The sequence below is a fragment of the Thamnophis sirtalis genome, unplaced genomic scaffold (genome assembly GCF_051295495.1).
Source record: "Thamnophis sirtalis isolate CommonGarterSnake01/CBP01778 unplaced genomic scaffold, rThaSir2_p1.2 scaffold_7, whole genome shotgun sequence".
NCBI classification, from domain to species: domain Eukaryota; kingdom Metazoa; phylum Chordata; class Lepidosauria; order Squamata; family Natricidae; genus Thamnophis; species Thamnophis sirtalis.
The window spans coordinates 83,726,299-83,751,051 of record NW_028261387.1 but is presented as its reverse complement, the minus strand read 5'-3'; the positions used below and the strand labels follow the sequence as shown (position 1 = coordinate 83,751,051).

The following is a 24,753-nucleotide window of genomic DNA, read 5'->3' as shown; positions in this document are numbered from 1 at the left end:
AATGAATTAGGAATTACGTCTTTAATTTGTCAAATAATTGTGGCATGAACAAAATGAAATGTTACATAGGCATACAAATAAAATACAGTTTTGTATCCTGGGACTTTCTGTGTTCTCTCTTGCCCACTAAGATTCCCAGATCGTCACGTCCATGTTTAGTGGTAGATATTCCCATATGGTGGTAGAACACAGAATAATGACTTTGCCCTAGGAAAACAAGAGTCTGCCTGAAGGTTAAAAAGTTTTCTAAATAGTGACAGCACTTTAATAATGGAACCAATTATCTATAAAGATAATAACTCCCTTATGCTGGATATATTCAAGCAGAAACTGAATATCTGTCATAGGCGCTATGATTCTTGCAGTGAATACCTAATTGGATACTCATTAACACTAAGGTTTTAATGTTAGTAATGGGTTAAAAGATAGCATGGTCCTACTTTAGGCCTTTGACACAAAAGGTAAAGTAAAAATGCATTAGATCCAGCCAACCCAGCCCTTTGTTTCCAGAAAGGACTGGCTCTTCTTGGAACCACCATGGTCCCAATTGCTCTCATGACCTATGAGTTATTAACTGCTCCAGTTGCATTTAGCTGCCTTCCATCAATATAGCAATCTGTGTATCTTCCATAAATTTCTCTAACATCTTTGGAACACCTTCAGGGATTAGCAGAAAAAATGCATTGTAAATCTGATTTAAAAACCCAAACAATGTTGAAATAGGAAAAGCTTTATTCTGGTGTGGTTACCTCCCACAAGGTCTTTAATTCTAAACATTAATGTAATTCATTAGCATAAGCATGTTAAGAACTTCATGGACATGTGCACTGGGTCACACTGATAAAATAATCATGCAAGAAAGGCAAGTGAGGGAGAATTTTGTTTAAAGCCTATCTTTAAAGAAAGAGATTAAGGCCTCCATTAATGTCATGGGATACAGCAGAGCCCAAAGTGATTCTTATCCCAAGACTGCCATTTTACAACTTCAGCAGACGTTGGGCTTCCCATTTCCCAGTGTGATGCAAGGCAAGAGAGTCATTGTTCCTTCCAAATTTTCCCTCTTTAATTCCTGCTCACCTACCTGCAGGGACCAAAAAGCAGGTTCAGTTGTCCAAGAACAGGACAGAAGGGAAATGGAGTCCAGAGGCAGAATGGCTGGAAACAGAGTGCCTTTAACCATGAAGTATGGACTTGGTCACAACTTTAAGATGTGTGAACTTTAACGCCTAGAACTCTCCAGCCAGCCAGGTTGAAGTCTACACATTTTAAAGGTGCCCAGATTGAGAAACACCAGTCCAGTCTGTATGGTGACAACTATGTGGTGTTTCCCCCTCTACTGTATACATTTTGAAAGACAAGGGGCTAAGGAAGCCCTGACAAGAGTGAGAATCCAGGAAACTAACTCAAAAAACTCTATAGGAAGTAAGAGGTCAAGCAGTTGTAATTAATAGGCTCAGATAGCTTTTGAAAGGGAAGAGATGAGAAACACTTCTAGGCCCTCCACAACAAGGGCCGGGAGCTGCAAAGCTGTTACACATTTGCAAAAAAAAACCTAGAAAATAATGCAAACCATTCTTAGAAACCAGTAGGACTGGACTTTTCATTGTCAGGGAAAACCAGAATACAAGCCACCACAACTTTTGTGTCTATTTTCTTTTACACTTTAAATGGCCATTTCTGACACATGCTATTTTAGGATTTAGGAAATTTGATCAGTGCTAAGTGAGGTAATTCTGGCATGCCAGCTCCAAAATAGGGGGAGGAGGGGAATTAAACCAAGCGCCGTCTCTTGCAATCTCTCCCCATGCCGTCTTCCAAGGGGTCACCGCTGCAGCCCAATGGTGAGACCATATTCAGCAGAGGGTCTTCAGAGGCACGGCCAAAGAGTGACAGCAACAAAGCCACACCGTAGCCAGTGGCTCTTTCTCCCTAGAGGCAAACAAAAAGGCATCTCAGATGGCTAGCCTTTGAGCCCAAACACACACACACACACACACACACACACACACACACACACACACACACACAAACATTACGAGGAAGCTCTGAAAGCTGATGCCAAATGTCCATTCACACAAGTGGCTTGTTTGGGATTGGCTCTGGCTATTGTGTGAACCAAAACCACATGTGTTTATTCAGTAAGTTCTAGTTATCCAAATGTAGCATAAAGTTTGCACACATGAATCTAGAGTTACATTTAAAAAAAAAGAAAATACAATGAAGCACATCTGTAGGCATCCCTTTCGTGACTGAACATAAGAAGGCATTTTAAAAAAAAACTTGTGATATTTAGGTTTACAATTTGAAGAACATTCAGGTTACGTAGATTTTGTCCTTTATATTTTTAAGAGGAAAAGTGTAACTCATACTATCAGATGGTTGAGAGCCAACTTGGTGTAGTGTTAAGGCACCAAACTAGGAAATGATAAGTTCTAGTCCCACGTTAGACACAAGACCAGCTGGATGACCTTTGGCCAGTCACTCTCTCAGCCATTGGAAGAAACAATAGCAAGTGCCACTTTCAAAAATTGCCCAGTAAATTGAAGGGATTTATTCAGGCAGTCAATAGGGATTGAAGCTGACTTGACGTTACTACCACAACCAAAATAATAACAACAACAATAATAAAATCTCAAAACATCTGGAGCATCGCTTGAACACCATTGGCATTGATACCATCAGCTTACAAAAGGCAGCTTTACTTGGAACAGATTACGTCATTTAACAACATGAAGCAACATTTGCTATTCCAGGTCCTAGGGAAGGACTCGATAGATGGATAAAAATGCCAAATCCAGTCTAAACATCTGGCTGACTATATAATCAACCATAAGACAGATAATAGTTTGTAGAATTTTTCTATCTAGCTCAACCTATACAAATTTGCTTGTTTTGCATCACAAACAAAAAGACAGAAGAAAAGGGTTCAAGGAAAAGATGTAAAGATCAACCACCTGTTTATTAAAAGCATTAAAATGAAGAAAGCAACTGTAACATCCACAATATTCCATTGTAGTTTTTTTTTCTTATTGTAACTTGGACTATTATTAGGAATCATCACTGAAGAACAAACTGTTGTTTAAATTCTTCCTAAAACTAATATAAAGAAACCCTACACATAGCTCCCAGGAAGAATATTTTACAATATTTTGAAAGAATATGGCATGAGTGAGTTTGCTGAACCTTTAAAAGACATTCATGTGAACCCCAGGGAAAACCTGAAGGCTTTAAAGATTGATATAGGTAGTCCTTGTCTTAAAGCATTCGTTCAGCAACCATTCGAAATTGTTAACAGCACTAAAAAGTTATTTACAACCAGACTTAGCACTTACGACCAATATGACCAAAGTCACATGATCATAATTCAGGCATCTGACAACCAGAATGTATTTATGACGGTTGTGGTGTCCCAGGATCATGGGGCCATTTGCAACCTTCCCAGCCGGATTCTCACAAGCAAAGTCAATTGGGGAAGCCAGATTTGCTTAATGACATGATTCATTTAACACTTCAGTGACTTGTTTAACAACCATGGGGAAAAAAAGGTTGTAAAATTAGGCAGAACTCACATGACTATCACCTTGCTTAGCAATGGAAATTTGGTTCCCAACTGCGGTTGTACATCAAGGATTATCTTTATCACATTCCAGAAGTATTTCTTGAAGCAATGGACTATTCCCAACACTTGATTCAAGTGAGAAGCCTACAATTACTGCCAGTTATGACTTGAATGTACGGCTTTTAGTTTCCAGATAACCGTAGGGGACAGTCATATATGCAACCTACTCAGTGGTGAAATTCAAAATTTTTAACTACCTGTTCTGTAGCCGTGGCTTGGTGGGCGTGGCAGGGGAAGGATACTGCAAAATCTCCATTCTCTCCCCACTCTGGGGCCAGCTAGAGGTGTTATTTACCAGTTCTCCGAACTATTAATTTCCACTACTGGTTCTCCAGAACCTGTCAGAACCTGCTGAATTTCACGCCTGAACCTACTCCAGAAATCTAACCCAGAACCATGAAATCACATAGCGAGATTGTATGTATTGATTAGTTTAAAAGAATAGAAAAAAGAAATGGGTAAACTGTTACAGTGGGCAAAACATTAAGAGGAAAAAAACCCGCTGTGTTTTATCATAAATTATCATTTATGTAGCAGGAAAAAGGACATAAATAACTGGGACAAAACTCCAGAGAGAAAGCCATGCAGCACACAGAGCATTAAGGAAATCCTCTTTACTCACCGCATGGACGGGAGCTGCAATGTCGATGTGGACCCAAACACCAGGCCAATCAAAACCAATGTGTGAAGCAATAAAAAGTCCAGCACAGGAGCTAGGAGAGTTATCTCGATCCTGAAGAAAAACACAACACAGGGGAATTGCCTTTAGTTCATTTCAGTCTGCTTTAGAACAGCAGTCCCCAACCTTTACGGCATGGCGGGGGGGGGGGGATCAAGCCACGTGAGTGTGGCAGGCAAGTTGAGCTGTGCATGCATGTGCACTGGCCTGCCACTTGTGTGGCCTGTTTGCAAATAGGCCATAGTCCAGTAGTGGGCTGTGGCCTGGAGGTTGGGGACCTCCTGCTTTAGAACACCAAATTTAAAACCGAGACATGGGGGTCTGCAGAGATGAATACATGATATTCATTTACTGGGTGATGTTACCAGGCAAATGCAGTGATGACTGACTGTCTTATCCGTGTATGACTTGGACTGTTTGATGGACTCTGATACCTCTATCTCCACGAAAGTAAAAGCCTATTTAAACTGCAGTGTCTCTGTAGGCTGGTTTGTGTGTTCTCCAACACAACTCTCACAACGCTTCTCTGAACGTACTTGCTCTCCCAACGGGGAGCTTACCTAACACTCACTGCTCACTGGGATTAGAGAACAGGATTGTGCAATATCAGCATTTGCAGGATGATGACATCATTTTGCCATCTCTGCAAAATGCGAGAGTTTGCTATGGTTTCTAGTGCAGGTGCACAGAAGAATCCCATTTTCAGTGTCTGTTTCCTTTCAAAATCCTTCAGGAAGTGGAGTTGGAGATCTGGAATCTTTTTTCAAGAGAAAGAGATTTTCAAATCTCTCACTTCCCTGCCTTTTTCCTGGTTGACCTTATACATAAAATAATCTGATTTTGAGGAGCTGTTAGCCCACACTAACAGATGGATTAACAGTCATCTGCAAAGCTAACCATCTGAAAAAAAAAAACCCAAAACCATGCTGTAAAAAAACCAGAGAGCAGAAAACAGCCTGGCAGCTGACATGAGGCAAGGATTATAAATTAATAAATTATAAATCATTATAAATCAAGCAAACCTACTGCCACTGAGTTCTTCATGTCGGCTACAGCTGAGGTAAATTCACTAAAATGGAGCTCTGGGCAATAGACGAGGGGATGAACAAGATCACCACAGTTTCTGCCTGCTTTGATACAGGCCTGTTCCCACTCTTCGTTATTGGTGAGGACAGCTGCGTGGTACTTCCCCGTGGCGATTCCCTAGAAGGGGTATAAGGGCAAAATGTAAAAGCAGAAGATATCTGAGTGTGTTTCAGCAAGATGCCCCCCACCCACCAGGGTTAAGAGTTCCTCCTTTTTCTGATGCTGAAAATGTGATGGAGAGACAGAATGTATCTCTGAATCTTCTGAAAACTGTAAGGACTCTTACACTGAACGGATGCTGTAGGTCAATCAGGGTGTTCCTAAACTATTGGGGATTTAGGAAACATAGGATCAGATCTTTGCTTCCTGGGAGTTGTTGGGAGTCAAGCAATAGCACCTAGACTTATATACTGCTCCACAGTGGCTTACAGCCTCTCTAAGCAGTTTACAGAGTCAACATACTGCCCCCAACAATTTGGGTGCTCATTTCACCGACCTTGGAAGGCTGAGTCAACCTTGAGGTGGTGAGAATCAAACTCCTGACACTGAGCATTGAGTTCATGAAGTACTGCTTTCTAACCACTGGCTTTTATATCCTATGTTAAAGAGCTAAAATAAATAAGCAGCATATAAATACATAGATACATAAATATATATATATTTAATGAACTACTCTTAATGTTGAGAGATGCTCTCCTGTTTCTTCACTAACTGTACAGGTAATCCTCAACTTAAAAGGTAAAGGTTCCCCTTGCACATATGTGCTAGTCATTCCGGACTCTAGGGGGCGGTGCTCATCTCCGTTTCAAAGCCGAAGAGCCAGTGCTGTCCGAAGACGTCTCCGTGGTCATGTGGCTGGCATGACTAAACACCGAAGGCACACGGAACGCTGTTACCTTCCCACCAAGGTGGTCCCTATTTTTCTACTTGCATTTTTACATGCTTTTGAACTGCTAGTTTGGCAGAAGCTGGGACAAGTAATGGGAGCTCACTCCGTTACATGCCACTAGGGATTCGAATTGCCGAACTGCTGACCTTTCTGATCGACAAGCTCAGTGTCTTAGCCACTGAGCCACCACATCCCTCTGATCCTCAACTTACAACTATTCATTTAGCGATTATTCAAAGCTAGAATGGAGCTCAAGAAATGATTTATGACCAGTCCTTGCACTTATAACGGCTGCAGTGCCTGTGATCAGATGATTGTCATTTGCAACTGTCCCAGCTGGCTTCCAACAAGTAAAGTCAATGGGGAAGCCAGCAGTGAAGATTGCAAATTGCGATCACACAATGTCTCATGTAACAACTGCAGGGATTTACTTAATGAATGAGACAAAAATTACATCTAACTGGGAGCGTAGTCACATGGTGCCTCACTTAATGACCACACTGCTTCATGATGAATTTTCCAGTCCCAATTGTGGTTGTAAATTGAGGACTACTAGTAAGCTCACAATGTTATTCTGAATGATAGAATATGAATTATTACTTACAGTGCAAAATATATTACTAACAATTTCCCCCAGCTTCCTTCTACCATTATTCTCTTGACATTAACCCTTGGTAACCTGATCAATGACAACTCTTTTTTTGCATTTGTGGAAGAACCTTAGCTTCAAGCTCTGGTGAGTCTCTCAGGATGTTGGTTCTATCCTTCTTCCTCTTAGAAGAGCTTCGCGCCATCTCCCTTGGGTGGGTGTCAAAAGGATTCCCCACCCCACCCTAAAGCAGAACGGAGGCGAGCAAGGCTATTTATGTGTTCACCACCTGTACCTGAGCACCTGTGAGAGTGGCCATGTCAAGAATGATGTCAGCCCCAAGGTCTTTGCAAGCGTAGCAGACGCCGTCGGCAAGTACCAGACGCCCCTCAGCATCGGTATTGTTGATTTCCACAGTTCTTGGAAAGAGGCAAAAGGGGGATAACGGTTCATTGATACACAACCATCACCCAATGTAGTGTTAACTTTCCTACACTAATTTCATAGGCCTCCTTTCTTGTAGTAAGCAGTGTTTCTAATAGAGTAGCGACAGAATATTTATTTATGAGATTTAGAGGTCATTTGACCCGAGTATTATTCTGGGCAGCTTTACATTAAAAATAGAAAACAGATTAAAAAGAAGAAAATCCCATGCACCTGGGGCAAAGGCATTCCCTCAGACAAATACATCATCTATAGGGGTTTGCAAACATCCTACCCTAAGCTTGGGAGAACAGTGAAGTTGTTAAAGATTTTCAGAACATTATTAGGGTGGCAAGAAAGTGGTGCAGTGGCTTAAAGGTGGAGTTCTTGCCTCATAACCAGGAGGCTGTGAGTTCAATCCGGTTCCACCACAAAATCGCGGAGGAGAAAATCGCGCTCGACGAAAGCGCGCATTTGACGTCATCACAGCGCGATGAAAACATCGCGCTGTGATCGAAAAATGTAAAAATAAAGCTAAAACCTTCCCCTAACCCCCCCAAACCTAACCCTAAACCTAACCCTTAACCTAACCCTAAATCTAACCCTAAACCTAACCGTTAACGTAACGAAAAACCTAACGCTAACCCTTAACCTAACGCTAAACCTAACGCTAATGCTCTAAACCTGACCCTAACCCTTAACCTAACCCTAACCCTAACCCTTACCTTTATGTGAATCGGCTTGCTTTAATTTTAATTTTATTTCAATTTTTAATTTTTTCCGTCGCGCTGTGATGACGTCACATGCGCGCTTTTCTCGATCGCGATTTTGTCCTCCGCGCTTTTGACGGGTCACGTTCAATCCTAGGTAGAGAAATATATTTCTCTCTTTGGGTACAATGAGAATATCTCTCATTGAGGACCTCCATTGAGAGGCATTGATGGTGTTGTTTGATTAAAGGGAGGACGTGGGCTCCTTCAATTATTTGTCGAAGTAGAAGCCAATTAGTAAAGAAAAATTTAAAGATTAATGTGAAAAAAAAAATATTCCCAATCCTCCCTCCCTCCCTCCTTCCTTTATCCTGTTTTTCAACCCTGGTGAATTCGGAAGGAACCTAACAAAATTAAATCATCACAAAATGAAAAATCGCAAGCAGATGGAAAATTTATTTAATGAAGCAGCAGAGACGGTGAGCGGATTAAACTTACTTTCCCGAGTAAAGAACGTGAATGTCATCAGGCCTTGTTGCATTTGGTCCAACAGAATTCTCAGCCAAGCAAAACACAGCATGAAGATTGTCTTTAAAGCCCTGTTATAGGAAGAAAAAAGAGACCTCAAATGATGGATGAGTGAGTTCAACCAGCACCTCTCTAGGAGACACAGCTCCCTCTCTTAGGTTTCTATGGTCTTCATTTTTGCTCTTTTTAAAATTTGTTGCTTATCCACTTCACAACAACTTTTGGGAACGGAAGGCATACAAATAAAGAAATGTAAAATATCCATGTACCACAACTAAACTATAGATATAAGCCTGTGCATTTAACAGTATCTTGAGCCCAAGTCATGCAGAAATGCTAGATAACACCTTATACAAACAGTCACACACATGCATGCACACATACACTGCCCTCCAACTTACACATTCAAATCCTTCACCAACTACACAATCTGTTTCTATTGCTCCCCTCTGGGAGGAGGTTTCGAAGTATTTCTAACAGGACTACCAGATTCTGTAACAGCTTTGTTCACTATATACTCGTGATGGCGAACCTATGGCACGCATGCCCGAAGTGGCACAGGAAGCCATGTTGCCTGGCATATGTGGCCTTGCCTGCTTGTCTTCCGGGTTTCTGGCACGCATGTGCGTGCAACAATCAGCTATCCTTTGCATGTGCGGCAGTGCCAAAAACTGATATGTGCATGCACGCCGGCCAGCTGATTGCTGAGTGTGCATACAGACCAGAACCCAGAAGTTTAGCTTTTCTGGAGCGCGATCCTTTTGTGAGCGCGGCGGTGCCAAAAACCAGCCTGTGCATTTCACCGGCCAGCTGATCGTTGTGCATGCATGCACGCTAGAACCTGAAAGTTCATTTTTTTCGGAGTGTGGCCCCGATGAATGCGCCCGCACATGTGCGCGTGACGATTCCGCGTGACTTTATTGGCACTCGGTGGCAAAAAGGTTGGCTATCACGACTATATACCATCTGCCTGCTAAACTCACAAGATTTGTTTTTTCTCGCCATGTATACGTATACATCCGAACTGGACTGTGTGGTTTCTGTGGGTCATGCGTGTGAGTATGTGGGTATATGAACAATTTTTTGTCATGTTAATGTAGCATACATTGTAGGTGGTTACCCTTTGAGAGCTGTATGCAATTAAATCTCATTTTAATGTATGCTGGTTGGTGTACAGTTAAAGTGACAATAACGTTATTCTATTCTATTCTATTCTTACAACATTCATGTTAAGATTAAAAATTATAGGCAAAAATAACCTACTACCAAAACAATAGTAGAAATTAATAGAAGCAAAACTTAAATATAGCAGAGTTTAGATAAGAAAAGTTAAAACTGAATTGTTATCAAAAAAAGTCACTGTTTAAAAAAAGCTGAATCTACGAATTTGGTTATTTTGAAACACATTCCTTTATCTTCCCCCTTTTTAAAAAAACCTGAAAGGATCTCTCTTATGTTTTCACTTGGGTTGATTTGGAGCAATCTAAATAATTAGCCTTCACTTGAGGAGGTTCACTTGGGGCTGATAACAAAGCTTTTGATACAACTTCTTTTTTCTAAGAGAGATGCTGTTTAAAGCAATTGCACAGGGAAATGCTAATTTGACATTTAAGTTGTCTTCTGACCAATTTTCTTGGGCGGCCTACTGTTCATTAAATTACTGCAGAGAATGTGTTTACAGATCTGGATCCCCAGATAGTTGGGGTAAGGGACAAAGAGCATCAGAGTTGCCAGCAAGCTTAACAGCTATAGGATTTAGAGTGGGAGTGAAATTTCTTCCGTATTTCTTTTTGGAAGAAAAAGTCTTCAATAAGACTTTGAGTATTCCAACGTTTGTGTTTTCGCTGTCTATTCGATCTATCTTCCATATCTAGGTAATAAGTAAAAAACACGTAACATTCCATTTTATGCAATGACCAGCAACAAATAGGAAAACTGGAAAATTCTGAATCGTTTGATGCAAAAATATTGATTCTAGTCCTATCTGGGGAATAAGGAAAAAGAAATGAAAGTGACTGGCAATAAAATGCTTTGCAGCTTTAAAATGGTCAAACCTGACCAAGTGTAAAATATTTGGGCCTACATCTTTGTGACTTGTTTGGTTTTAGATGCATGGGATTTAATTTCTGAGGTCAACATTTGTACAGAAATCCCAGCTAGCAAAGAGAATAACCCCACTTTCATACATTCCTAAGCTGCGGCAGAATGAAGGAGATAGAAGATGGTGCTCTGAGGGAGGGGTGTCAAACTCAAAGCCGGAGAGCAACATCTGGCCCACAGGGTGCTTAGATCTGGCCTACAGGGCCGCCCTGGAAAGAGCAAAGGACTGGCCCGCGTTGCCTCTGCCAGCAAAAACGGGATCCCGAGCTCCGTTTTTGGCTGGGGGGGGGGCCTCCTGTAACCCTCTGCCAGCGAAAACAGAGCTTGGAAGGCCCGCACTCTCTTTCACTGGCAGAGGATTGCAGGAGGCTGTCGTAGCCAAAAATGGAGCTTGGGACCCCATTATCACCGGCAGAGCGCTCGGGCCACCACAGGCACCCCTGACAGGAGTATTTGTATTGTATTTGTATTTATTAATGCTTATAGGCCGCCCTTTTCCCTGAGGGGACTCAGGGCGGCTTACATAAAATGAGGGGGGGGGGTATACAGACAATAGACACAAACAATACATAGAAGTAAAATAGTAAGCAACATTCATTCATCATTCGGGTGGGGACAGTTATCTTTGTCCCCAGGCCTGACGGGCTAGCCAGGTCTTAAGGGCTGTCCAGAAGGTCTGGACGGTGGTGAGGGTACGAATCTCCACGGGGAGATCGTTCCAAAGGGTCGGAGCTACTACTGAAAAGGCTCTGAAAAGGAGTGACGTTGAGCTGACCACGTCCCCCAGCCATGCCCCTCCCCCAAGGTCAAACGCAAAACCCTGATGCGGCCCTCAATGAAATCGAGTTTGACACCCCTGCTCTATGGAAGAGAAGGGGCTTAGTAGAGAGGCATGTGCCTTGTTGAAATCCCAAATTCAATCCCTTGGATTTCCATGTAGGGTTGGAGAAAAAAAATCTTGTCTAAATCTGATAGAACGGCTCCTGACAACTGACAGGCGAAATTAAGCTGGATGGACTCAGCTTGGTCCTAAAGGTGGATGGACTTTAGCTTGGTCCTAAAGATAAAATGAGATCAAGAGAAGGGAGCAGCTGGTGGCTTCCTTCCAACTTCGTATGTTGTTCCCAGGAGTTCCCGGCAGGGCCAGAAGTCAACAGAGTGATTTGTTGAATTTGACTTCAACCGAAGAACACACACACCTAGCCAAAGCTGAGAGCACAGTGACAATGAAAACAGCCGTTGCAAATCTTGAACATGCCTCTGTTTGAATTCTAGGGGAAATGGAGCGGGTAGCAAAGATTCTTCTTAATAGAAAGACCAAAATAATGAGCAAATCATAATTTGATGTATCTACCAGATTAGACTTCCTTATTCAGCACTTCAAATATGCTTTTTAGTTCATACTTCTATACTGCATCACACAAGACTGGTCACAGCTCAATCGGAAGTGTCAGGCTGAGGATAAGGAAGTTTTCATTTTTTAGAGGGGGGGGGGGAATTAAGGCTTCTCTGTTGCAAAGTTGAAGTTTTGAAATGTCGAACTTTGGAAGATCTCCTTTTTCTTCTTTTATAGACTTACTGATTGCCAAGTATGCACATACGTTACTGAATGGATGCTATCTTTTTGATGACGTTATTTTAATTGCTGTGTTATTGTCATCTGCCTGAATTTGTGCATATACTGTACATGTATATGTATTGTACTGATGTACATCCCACTTGATTTTTTAGCCTGACTTTCTTTGTAAACCGTTCCAGATGCCTCGTATGGGGGGAAAAAAAACCCATGCACATAGTATTTACAATTCTAATAAAATCAAATAAAATGTGTACAGAACTTTTCAAATTATATAGATTGCTCCAAAGACGTCTCAACTTTATCACAAGCATTTCAAAGTTAATGTGAAAGATATCCTATATTGGAACACTACTTGCAAAGTTTATTTAGGACTGTGAATATATTTATAGACTTGAATTTGATTTGAAAAATTGTGTGCACGCATTCATATACACAGGACTTGATTACCCATGTTACCTCTAGCAAAATAAGTTCCTTTATAATTTGAGGAAAGGGGATTATAGGCAGTCATCAATTTACAGCCAAAATGGAGCCTGACCTTTAACTTTTTTTGTGGTGGTCGTTAAGCAAACATGCCTAGTTTAATGAAAAGAAGGACTAGGGAAGACATGATAGCAGTGTTCCAATATCTCAGGGGTTGCCACAAAGAAGAGAGAGTCAAACTATTCTCCAAAGCACCTGAAGGTAGAACAAGAAGCAATGGGTGGAAACTAATCAAGGAGAGAAACACCTTAGAACTGAGGAGAAATTTCCTGATAGTTAGAACAATTAATCAGTGGAACAACTTGCCTCCAGAAGTTGTGAATGCTCCAACACTGGACGTTTTTAAGAAGATGTTGGATAGCCATTTGTCTGAGGTGGTGTAGGGTTTCCTGCCTAGGCAGGGGGTTGGATTAGAAGACCTCCAAGGTCCCTTCCAACTCTGAAATGGTATAGGGCAGCGATGGTGAACGTTTTTTGGCTTGCGTGCCATAAGTGGGGGGAGCACAGGGGGGGTCGTGCTCGGACGTGCTGCACCCATAATGCAATGCGGAACCCCCAAGTGCGCATGCATGCACTACAGGCGTGACCCCCCCATTTTTTGCATCCTTTTTTCGCCCTCCCCAGGCTCCAGAGGCTTTATAAGAGCCTAGGGAGGGCGAAAAAAGCCTCCCCCCCCGGAGGCCCTTCAGGAGGCTTCTCTAAAGCCTCCAGAGGGCAAAAATAGACCCTCCGAGCAAACCGGAAGTCCATTCCCAAATGGCTGACAAATGGCTCTGCGTGCCACTTGTGGCACGTGTGCCATAGGTTCACCATCCCAGACATAGGGTTTCATGACTAAGCAGGGGGTTGGACTAGAAGACCTCCAAGGTCCCTTCCAACTCTGTTATTCTACTCTATTCTATTTAATCATAGTTATTAAGCAAAACTCATTGTTTGCTATGGGGTGGTTTTGCTGAAAAATAGAAATAAATATTGCTTTTTGGCAAAAATGTTGTAAACCACGGTCATGTGATCATAGGAAGTTGCAAATAGCTGTAAATGCAGGCCAGTTGCTGAGTGCCCAAAATGTGGTCTTGTGACCATGTGGTGGAGGGAGGGCACATTACAACTTCAGAATCAGATCATAAGTACTTTTTTTTGAGTGGTGTGTGTGTTCCATTGTCACTAAGAACTACCTGTAGGAGCGGAACCATGAAATCCCAAAGTCTGGTAAGATTCACAGAAAGTACATTTATAACCTAAAAAAAGCCCCTCTCTGAGGCGGATAGGCGATTAAGAAACCCAAAGTATAACTAAATAAATCTCACTATAGCTTAACCATAGATAGTTAATACCAAACTGTCTTCAGTGATCTGCAGGATTTCACTTACTTGTTTCACAGTGGCCTTGAAGGCACCCAAAATAGCAGCAGCCCCACCACAATCTCGTTTCATTCCAGGCATTGTTGTCTAGCGAAATAAAAGCAGAAACGCAAGCGTTTATCTCAAAGCCACGGAGGGCAAAGTATCCAGCTGCAGGTTCTTCTTCTCAAAAGCAAACTGCAACAAGTTCAGTGAAACTTCCTCCAACTCAAGGTAGCAGGTGTGATCTAAAGACAACATTTCCATCTCTTCATCCCATACTTATCTTTGCCTCTCCTTCCTTGTCAAAATTTAGTCTGAAATGGGAAGGGCAGGGGTGAAATGCTACCAGTTCAGACCGGTTTGCCTGAACCAGTAGCAAAAATGCCACCGGTTCGCCCAGACCAGTAGTAAAAATGCTACCAGTTCCCCTGAACTGGTAGTAAAAATGCCACCGGTTCGCCCGAACCAGTAGTAAAAATGCTACCGGTTTGCCTGAACCGGTAGTAAAAATGCTACTGGTTTGCCTGAACTGGTAGTAAAAATTCAACCGGTTCGCCTGAACTGGTAGTAAAAATGCCACCAGTTCGCCCGAACCAGTAGTAAAAATGATACCAGTTTGTCCGAACAGGTAGTAAAAAATGCTACCGGTTTGCATGAACAGGTAGTAAAAATGCTACCAGTTTTCCTGAATTGGTAGTAAAAATCCGCCCGAACCAGTAGTAAAAATGCTACCGGTCCACCTGAACTGGTAGTAAAAATGCTACCGGTCCACCTGAACTGGTAGTAAAAATGCAACCGGTTCGCCCAAACTGGTAGTAAAAACACCACTGGTTCGCCCAAATCAGTAAAAATGCTACCGGTTTGCCTGAACCAGTAGTAAAAAAATGCTACCAGTTTGGGCGAATCGGTATTTCCGATGATCAGCTGTGATGCGCAATTTATATTAGCTAGAATCGTTGGATTTCCTGCTTTCTAGCTAATTAAAATTGCGTGTCACAGCTGATTGTCGGAAATCTCAGGTCCTGCGCATGCACGGAGGTGGTGCATGCACTCACATTTGCAAACCGCTAGCGAAGGTAAGTTGATTTCTCCCCCATAAGGGTATGTAGAAATGCTAATTTGTGATGCTGCTGCATATTTGACCAACTAATTAATGCCAGTTAGTCATCAGTTATGCCTTCAGTTCAGATGTCAAGGCATATATGTGAGTAAGGGTAAGGAGAACATTTCTTGGAGTCCATTTAACTCATGGATATTAGAATAACCTGCCAGGTCCTCCCAGGAACAGACTCTGAACCTACCTTTCCTTTGATGCTGAGTCCTCCAGTGTCATAGACAATGCCCTTTCCAACCCAGGCAATAGTCTGTGTGGCTCCTTCTGGGGTATGACTGAGCACAGCTAGCGCGGGTGGGTGAATGGCTGCTTTCCCAACCCCATAGATGCCTGGAGAAGAAGGAAGACACTAAGAAATTATTCTCTCTCTCTCTTTCCTTCATCAGTCACGTGGTTCATTTTGCAACCATTTTACTGAAAGCAATTTCAGTCTCACTACACAAGGACTATCTGTACTTTAAGCACGATATTGTCATCCTATGTAAGGGATGGGTAGAGGAACCTCTAAAACACATGGCAGGAGCTCAAACAGTTACACAAAGTCTGTAACATCTTTTGAGGTCCTCCCATGCTCCTCACTTTCCTACTTCTAAAGTTTAAATTTCTGAACAGCATCCGACAAAGTTTAAGGATTATGTCTAGAACAATGACCAATGAAGTCTTATTATTATTATTTTTTGCAAGATCCAAATCATTAAGAGGATTTTGAAGAAGTGGGATAAACAGCATTGATGCTTTTGAAATTTTGTGCTGAAGACTTTTGAGAATCCCACGGTAGTTAAGAAAACAAACAAATGGATCACTGAACAAATCAATCCACTGGAGTTCCTGGACCGAGTTGTAAGCAGGTGTTTAAGGGGTCCATTGTAACTTTGAATGGTCACTAAGCAAGGACTCGACTGGCCTGACGTTACATATTCAATCAATGACTTTGATCAACAGAATGAGGAAGGGGTTGAAATCATAGATGCCACTCTTCCCTAATCTGGTGTTCTCCAACTAGGCTAGGACTACAGTTTTCATCCAGCACAGCAAACTCTTTAAGAAATCTAGTGCCATCTGGGAAAGGCTGAGTTAAACAGTTGTCTAGGGTATAGGAGGGGAGAAAGAAATAAAAAATAAATGTCACTGCTTTGACTGACCTCCAAATCCTTTCTCCTTTAGTTCTTCATTTTGAAAAATAGTTGGCACAATCCCCAAATCCTTTCCCACTTTTCTGATTTCCTTCCAAAAAAAAAAATAAAGTGAAAGAAGGCATCACTTGATCATCATTAACCCTAACCAATCACTTTCAACAATGCTGAAAACAAAAAACCACACTTAAAATCCAACATTTAAGCTATGTCATTGCAACTCCCTGGCCTTACCTATCCACTTCCCCAGGGTCCTTATTACAGAGCTTCTTTGGAAGAAAGGCAGTGTTTTCTCACCTGAGAGAAGCTTTTTCCTTCTATCACATTTACCGTCTGCTCCCTATATTTCTCTCTTAGATGTCATTTTGTTGCAAAGCCACAGGAATGGCTTTACAGAAAAATCTGGTCAACTAAAGCTCAACACCAAATTGGCGCCAGATAAGGGTCAACCAAATTCAGGCGAGAATGGACCATTTGTGGGAATGTAACAATTCTAAGCTAATGACACATTTAACTCCACCCCTAAACTCTGCCTGCTCTTCTCCTACAATCAGGCCAAGGAAGAGACTAATGTAATCCTTCAGCTTCATAAAACTCTGTTTGTAACTCTGCATTATTTCAGGATAAAACGATAAGTAAAAACCATCCCCCTTTTGAGCAACCCTTGGAAAAACAAAGAGTTTTGCTAGAAACAAAAATGAATCCTAGATAGGATTTCTCAAATTCACTGGAAAAATAGCAACGTTTGGAAGGCATCACCAACCTCCAGGAACTTGTCAGTGTTCATTTCATTGCAAGGGGTGTCAACGATTCGAGCTGCCAGTCTAACCCCTTCTGTAGCACTTTCTAGACACTGAAAAAGGATAAAATAAATAACAAAGGGTGCCTGTGTTGGCAGAGTTTTGTTTCATCCAAAGAGTGCATTCTTACTGCCCATAAACTTTTAAAATGTATTACGTTTACTCAAGAATCATGAATGACCAGGCATTAAGGATTTTGGGCTAGCCAATTTTAACACAGCAAAGATGGTGGATGTAAGACTTAATAATGAAGGATTAGATCCATAAGAGGGGCTGGAGGCGTGGAGCCTCTCAACCTAAACTAAAGCAAGACTTTAGTTTTGTTCGGAGCAGCACAATCAGCAATTACCTTCAAGGATGTGTGCTGACTTCCTGGTCTAGCTGTAGATTTGAGTCTTCCTTGTGGTCTCCCATGCTTGGGACATGAATGGGACATGAATATTTAACGTTTGGCCCAGAGGCGGGTTCCTACTGGTTCAGACGGGTTCAGCCAAGTAGATAGTAACTCGGCCTGCCATGCCCCTGAACCGGTTCTCTCACCGGCACCATAGGCGCCGCCATCTTGTTTTTTGCTTCTGCGCATGGGCAGAAGCAATTTTTTTAGTACTGCGCATGCGTGCGTGCACTGTGTCCCTGAGCGAACCGGCAGTAGCAGCAGTCGGAACCCACCCCTGGTTTGACCAAGCCTCTGTCATCCTGTATATATATATACTTAGAAAGGAATGATTAAAAAAAGACCTAGTATTCCTCAACACTCTGGCCACCAAACAATGTTAAATTGTGTTAACAACACCAAGAATCAGTTAAGGTGTGAAGAAATATGCATTACATTGGCCTTATTTTATAGTAACTTCATAGGAACTCCATCAAAGAAATCTGTCAACATTCCCAATTATCCCCAATCAGCAAATATTTATGCCCAATTCAATTACAGCCTTTCCCAACCAGCTCCTCTCTCAATGTGATCAACAAGAATATCCAGTTCTCATTCATTAGGAGGAAAAGTTGGGGATAATGGGTCTTATCATCCAACGTGCCTGCAGGGTATCTATTCAGGAAGTGTGAACTTCTAGATGTAGGATGTTATATTCAAAACAGCTTGTTGATGGTCATCTTTGCAACCACTGATAGGCTTGATAGTCTTTGTACACATTTTAATTTCATTGTTCATTGTTTAATGGTAGGTTGGACTATTCCCTGGTGGAAGAGATCAGCACAGCTGGTCCTCACTTAATGATAACTAGTTCAGATACTGAACGTGAGACAATGCTGAACAAGTGGTAGTCATGGCCAGTGGTGGGTTGCTCTAACCGTCACTACCGGTACGCTGATCGCGGTCTGTCCGTGCATGAGACTGCCGTGCGCTGTGCATGTGCGTGATGTGTGCTGCACATGCGCAATCCACCACCCCGGCGACACCCAGCTGCTTGTCAGGGCGCGTGCAGGGAACGCACGCTGTGCGTGCGTGCGCAGTGTGCCTTTTGGCATAAAAACAGCCGGGCAGGCGGGAGGGCAAAACGAGCCACCGTACTGGTACACTCTCTGCTGCTCCCGGCCACTACCGGTACGACCATACCGGGCTGTACTGGCAGCAACCCACCACTGGTCATGACTGAACCTCAAAGTTCCATCCGACACAGAGCCTTCCCAGTCATGTGACTGGCTGCAGGCCTGACAGTGATTGCAGCCTGGTCACTTGGCAACTGGCTTAGATTTCTGACCATTGCTGCGTCCTACAATCATGTGATCACAATTTGAGATTTTCCCTGCCAGCTTCCTAGTAGCAAAATCAATGGGGAAGCTGGCAGGAAGTCGGACATTACAGTCATGTGACTTCACTGACAGTGATTTGCTTTACAACGGCAACCGGGCAGTGCCAAAACTGCTGACGCCAAGTGGCCCAGTCCCTTGATGTTGTGCTTTACAACTGCATTGCTTAGTGATAGAAATTCTGGTTCCAATTACTGTAATTAAGTGAGGATTAGCTGTAAATAATTTGTTTGTAATCCGAAGAATTCTCTGGAAAATGTCAACTTACTTTCAGCATCTCAACCTCTACTGGGCCGTTGTTCTGCCCAATTAAGAAAAACTCCACAACTACGGTCTTCTTCTCTGTACGCCTAGTTGAACTGGAGCGAAGGGTGAAGAGTGGGAAGGCCCGAGCTATGGCACAAGCTGAAGCAAAGACCTCTGAGCGCTCACACACCATCTGAAATAGATAACCAGCACTGACTTTTTTTTAAAAAGAAAAAGTACGTTGAACAAGCTTTTACAGAGATAAAAGGAGTTTAATCCATGTTTTTCAAACTTCTTTCTTAAAAACCCTGAATCCCACAAGAACCCGGTGATCTGGGAGGGAGACAAAGAAAAACCAAAATATTAGTTTTCTAACACAAGAGCAATGTTTTTTTTTAACCCGGGCAGATTTAAGAAGTGAGAACTCCCAGAATTCTCCAGCCAACATATCTGGGTAGGGAATTCTTAGAGCTAAAGTCCACATATCTTGAAGTTGCTCTGGTAGAAAAACACTATGCTGGAGCTTTGCCTGTTGGTCAGCAATTCTGAGGATTAAAAAATAGAATCAATGGTTCTGTAGCCTGAAAAAAAAATCAAAATCCCTTCTGTCATCTTACACACTTATATTTGGAAAATTGCAGCCTTCAGAGTAATTTTCATCAATGGCTTTTGGGCTACAATGATGCTGGAGACAATTATTTTGTTCCATTTCCATTCTGTGTCTTTAGACACAGAAAGCAGGTTAAAAGATTAAAATAAGCAAAGCATTATGACGGGTGGCTAATTTCCTGGAAGAATGATAATTGTTTTGTTGTTGTGTAGGGATGCGGTGGCTCTGTGGCTAAGACTCTGAGCTTGTCAATGAGAAAGATAGGCAGTTTGGCGGTTCGAATCCCAAGTGCTGTGTAAACGGAGTGAGCTCCCATTACTTGTCCCAGCTTCTGTCAACTTAGCAGTTCAAAAGCATGTAAAAAATGCAAGTAGAAAAATAGGGACCACTTTGATGGGAAAGCAACAGCGTTCCATGCGCCTTCGGCGTTTAGTCATGCCGGCCATATGACCACGGACAGTGCTGGCTCTTCGGCTTTGAAACAGAGATGAGCACCGCCCCCTAGAGTCAGGAACAACTAGCATATATGTCCAAAGATGGTCATGTAGCCGGTATGATAAATGCCCAAGGAGCATGGAACACTGTTACCTTCCCACCAAAGATGTTCCCCATTTTTCTACTTGCATTTTTACATGCTTTCCAACTGCTGGTTGGCAGAAGCTGGGACAAGTAACGGGAGCTCACTCTGTTACGCGGTGCTAGGGATTCAAATCGCCAAACTGCCGACCTTTCTGATCGACAAGCTCAGCATCTTGGCCACTGAGCCACCGCGTCCCTATACCTTTGCTTTAGAGATCTGCAAAGATGATCAATGCTAGGACTGGTCACAAGGTGACTTTTTTAAAGTACCGTCATAACTGAGAACAATCACGAAACAAGGCCGCGGCGCCCCCCCCCCCAAAAAATTGCAGGTCAGCATTTAAGGAAAACCAGTTCCCCCCTTCCCACTTTGAGTGTTTCCTCTCCCGTCTTCACTTACAAGGATGCATCTCTTGGTTCCTCCAGGCAAGCACGTCCGGATAACCCGTGTCAGGAACTGAGCAGCAGAGGGGCTGTTGTGTCGACTCACCCGGGAAGGCAAAGCAGCTACTGTGGCATGGCTCAGGTAGAGGGGGCAGCTGTCGGTGGGGTTGGGGTTCAAAGTATTTAATGCGGCCTGCCATATCTGAGAACAGAGGGGGGAAAATGTCAGGTCTTCTGCAGGCAACTGTTCTTCAAGCAGAACCTTCAATCCACGGATCCCTCTCTCCCTATTAATATAATTATTACAATTACAATACCAGAGTTGGAAGGGACCTTGGAGGTCTTCTAGTCCAACCCCCTGCCTAGGCAGGAAACCCTACACCACCTCAGACAAACGGCTATCCAATATCTTCTTAAAGACTTGCAGTGTGGGGGCATTCACAACTTCTGGAGGCAAGTTGTTCCACTGATTAATTGTTCTGTCAGGAAAGTTCTCCTCAGTTCTAAGTTGCTTCTCTCCTTGATTAATTTCCACCCATTGCTTCTTGTTCTACCCTCAGGTGCTTTGGAGAATAGCTTGACTCCCTCTTCTTTGTGGCAATCCCTGAGATATTGGAACGCTGCTATCATGTCTCCCCTAGTCCTTCTTTTCATTAAACTAGACATACCCAGTTCCTGCAACCGTTCTTCATATGTTTTAGCCTCCAGTCCCCTAATCCTCTTTGCTGCTCTTCTCTGCACTCTTTCTAGAGCAGTGGTAGTCAACCTGGTCCCTACCGCCCACTAGTGGGCGTTCCAGCTTTCATGGTGGGCGGTAGGAGTTTGCTGTAACTCTGCTTTATAAATTTTATAAAGTAAAATTACTTCCCTACTTTATAAATCATCATTACTGTGGAACTGGTAGGCGGTTAGAAAATTTTAATACCACGAGAAATACAAAAGTGAGCGGTAGGTATAAAAAGGTTGACTACCCCTGTTCTAGAGTCTCCACATCTTTTTTACATCATGGCGACCAGAACAGAATGCAGTATTCCAAGTGTGGCCTTACCAAGGCATTATAAAGTGGTATTAACACTTCACGTGATCTTGATTCTATCCCTCTGTTGATGCAGCCTAGAACTGTGTTGGCTTTTTTGGCAGCTGCTGCACACGGCTGGCTCATATTTAAATGGTTGTCCACTAGGACTCCAAGATCCCTCTCACAGTTACTACTATTGAGCTATTAATAGCTCCCCATAAGAATTGAGAGCCTATTTAAAGAATCCCCAAGAAGGGGGTTGTTTCAAAAAAGGCAAATAGAAAGCTGCTGTTGCTGTTATTATTATTAAAATCAAATTTGTACACCACCAGGATCCCAGAGGCTTTAGCCCAGATTCAAAACAAGCCTCCAATCATGGGGAGGTCCAGCTGTTGAAAAGTAAATAAAAATAGCTGGTAAAAGTCATTAAAAGGGATACAGTGTCCCTTAACGAAACTGTTGGCACACACCTTCACAACACGCTTCTCAAGTGTGTGAGATGCTGGCCCCAATGCTTTGTCAGCATTGCTCAACTGGGAGAATACATGCTGATTAATCAAAAGAGAAACTGCACCTCTCTCTGCCTATGTAATGCTAAAAGTCTGTGTGTCTGATACCTTGAGACAAAATTCGAAAGAGTAGGGTAAGAGTTATTGAACTACGGTAACTTAAATGGGCTAATTTAAAGAATGCTGGGATCCATGATTTCCATGGGGATGAAAATTGGGAAAGTTTCAGTGCCAACATGCTTTTTGACTACCCTCCCTAGAGGTTCCACCACAAAACCGCAGTAGACAAAAGCGCGCTCGACGAAAGCGCATACGTGACGTCATCACAGCGCAACGAAAACATCGCGCTGTGATCGATAAATGTAAAATTAAAGTGAAAACCTTACCCTAACCCCCCCAAAACTAACCCTAACCCTAACCCTAACGCTAACCTTTAACCTAACGCTAAACGTAACCCTAACGCTCTAAACCTAACCCTAACCCTTAACCTAACCCTAACCCTTACCTTTATGTGAATCGGCTTGCTTTAATTTTATTTTTATTTCAATTTTTAATTTTTTTCGTCACGCTGTGATGACGTCACGTACGCGCTTTCGTCGAGCGCGCTTTTGTGGACCGCAGTTTTGACGGGTCACGCTCCCTAGAAGCCCATAAGTTGCATAGCACAAGGGAGGATGGAAGGGGTGTATTCCCACCTTTTTTCCTGCCCCTCTCTCAGTAGTGGGATTCAGCCAGTTCGCCCCACTTCAGGAGAACAGGTTGTTAACTTTCTGAGCAGTTTCACATGGATGGGCTTCAACTCAGAAAGTTCCCCAGCCAGCGTGATCTAAGGCTCCATTCACAGAACATCTTACATTACATTTATTTTGCTTAACCATATGGGTTCTAACACCATCGGCTGAACTCACAAAACACCTTAAACCACAAACAACTCTTTACAAGGTACAAAGATTAGGTTTACACAACACCTCAAAGAACCAAGCAACATTTTGGCCCAGCCTAAATCTGTGACTTCACATAGCATTACCAAAGCAATAAGTCTATCTGAAGGCCATTGTATATCTCCCTTAGGAAGATATGAAAAAGAGGCAGGCAAACATCTGGAAGCCTATGTGATATGGGGTGGGGGAGGGAGGGGGATAAGGCGCAGGCAGCAGATTGCCACAAGGTTAGCAATTTCAAAATCCACTTAATTTGGAATCTGCACTAACAGCAATGAAGACCAGATCCTCCCCACCCGAATCAAGAGCACCAACACTCCCACGCTCTCCATCTTGCAAAGCTCTCCATGGTGGCAGACGGCTGCAACTCTCCCCATGCAGAAAGCTGTTCTAACAACAGAAGTGAGTATCTGAAGTCCTCCATGGTCTCCGAGCTTGGTGATTGGCTTGCAGACATTTCATTACCTGACTAGGTAACATCATCCTCGCTAGCCATCCACACTGGAAATGTGAAGAAGAGATTGGACAAGCCTTTATCCAAAATAAACAGAGCCAATGACTAGGTGGCTCAGTGGCTGAGACACTGAGCTTGTCAATCAAAAAGGTCGGCAGTTCAAATCCCTAGTTACAGGTCTCAGGCTGACCTCCAAGGTCCCTTCCAGCTCTGTTCCTGTTAAACTGAAATGGTATATGCTTTCCTGTCTGGGGAGGGGGTTGGACTAGATGACCTCCAAGTTCCCTTCCAACTGTTACTGTTAAACTGAAATGGTATATGCTTTCCTGTCTGGGGAGGGGGTTGGATTAGAAGACCTCCAAGGTCCCTTCCAACTCTGTTCCTGTTAAACTGAAATGGTATAGGCTTTCCTGCCTGAGGAGGGGGTTGGACTAGAAGACCTCAAAGGTCCCTTCCAACTCTGTTCCTGTTAAACTGAAATGGTATAGGCTTTCCTGCCTGAGGAGGGGGTTGGACTAGAAGACCTCAAAGGTCCCTTCCAACTCCGTTCCTGTTAAACTGAAATGGTATAGGCTTTCCTGCTGAGCAGGAGGTTGGACTAGATGACCTCCAAAGTCCCTTCCAACTCTTGTTCTTTCTATTCTAGTTTAGTTCGGACAATGAAACATCTGCAAGCAAACCACCCAACTTGGGCAGCACCGAAGGAACTCCGCCCAGAGCAGGGCGCCGGCAGGGGCGCCGGGGATTCAACCCGACCGCCGCGGCTGGAGCGGTTGGCGGCTCAGCCTAGGCCCGTCTAGCAAGAGAAGAGGCGAGGGGAGAGCGACCCGGCTCGAGGCCAGCAGGGCCGCGGCTGCAAGAACGACGCGCGCGGGTGGGGGGAGCCAGGGGGGCATCGCCCCTTCCAAAAGGGCGAAGGGGCGTCGGGCAGGCGAGCCCGCTGAAGGAGACGAGGCGATGCCCGCCTGACTCCGCCTTACCTCCTCGGTGACCCTGGGCTGCAGCTTGCCCCGCAGGTGAGCCCACGGCAGCCGGTGGAGGTTCTGCAGCTGGCCCAGCACCAGCACCGGGCGGCTTTGCGGGTCCGCCTCGCCAGCGCTGGCCTGGAACTCCAGCCGCACGCTCGCCATCTTCCTGCCCGCGGCGCGGCGGCTCCTCCCAGGCAGG

At 43.5% G+C, this 24,753-nt stretch overlaps 1 protein-coding gene across 1 annotated transcript; it reads right to left on the bottom strand.

Annotated features, from left to right (window-relative positions):
• Positions 1 to 6: 6 nt before the first annotated feature.
• On the bottom strand, positions 7 to 24,753 carry NPEPL1 (aminopeptidase like 1). Its single transcript, XM_014065852.2, has 12 exons — positions 24,567 to 24,753; positions 20,681 to 20,866; positions 19,114 to 19,284; positions 17,039 to 17,128; positions 16,285 to 16,366; positions 15,330 to 15,472; positions 14,056 to 14,133; positions 8,494 to 8,594; positions 7,158 to 7,281; positions 5,325 to 5,501; positions 4,242 to 4,352; positions 7 to 1,929 (listed from the first exon to the last, which is right to left on the bottom strand). Exons 1-12 carry the CDS (start codon positions 24,714 to 24,716, stop codon positions 1,771 to 1,773), a joined length of 1,572 nt encoding a protein of 523 aa, XP_013921327.2. The 5' UTR covers positions 24,717 to 24,753; the 3' UTR covers positions 7 to 1,770.

Excerpts from the sequence above, each read along its gene's own strand:
- NPEPL1 (XM_014065852.2), bottom strand. The coding sequence starts at position 24,716 with ATGGCGAGCGTGCGGCTGGAGTTCCAGGCCAGCGCTGGCGAGGCGGAC. Across the intron at positions 19,285-20,680 it reads GAACCAAGAGATGCATCCTT|ATGGTGTGTGAGCGCTCAGA; the intron begins GTAAGTGAAGAC and ends TATCTATTTCAG. Across the intron at positions 14,134-15,329 it reads GACTCAGCATCAAAGGAAAG|ACAACAATGCCTGGAATGAA; the intron begins GTAGGTTCAGAG and ends TTATTTCGCTAG.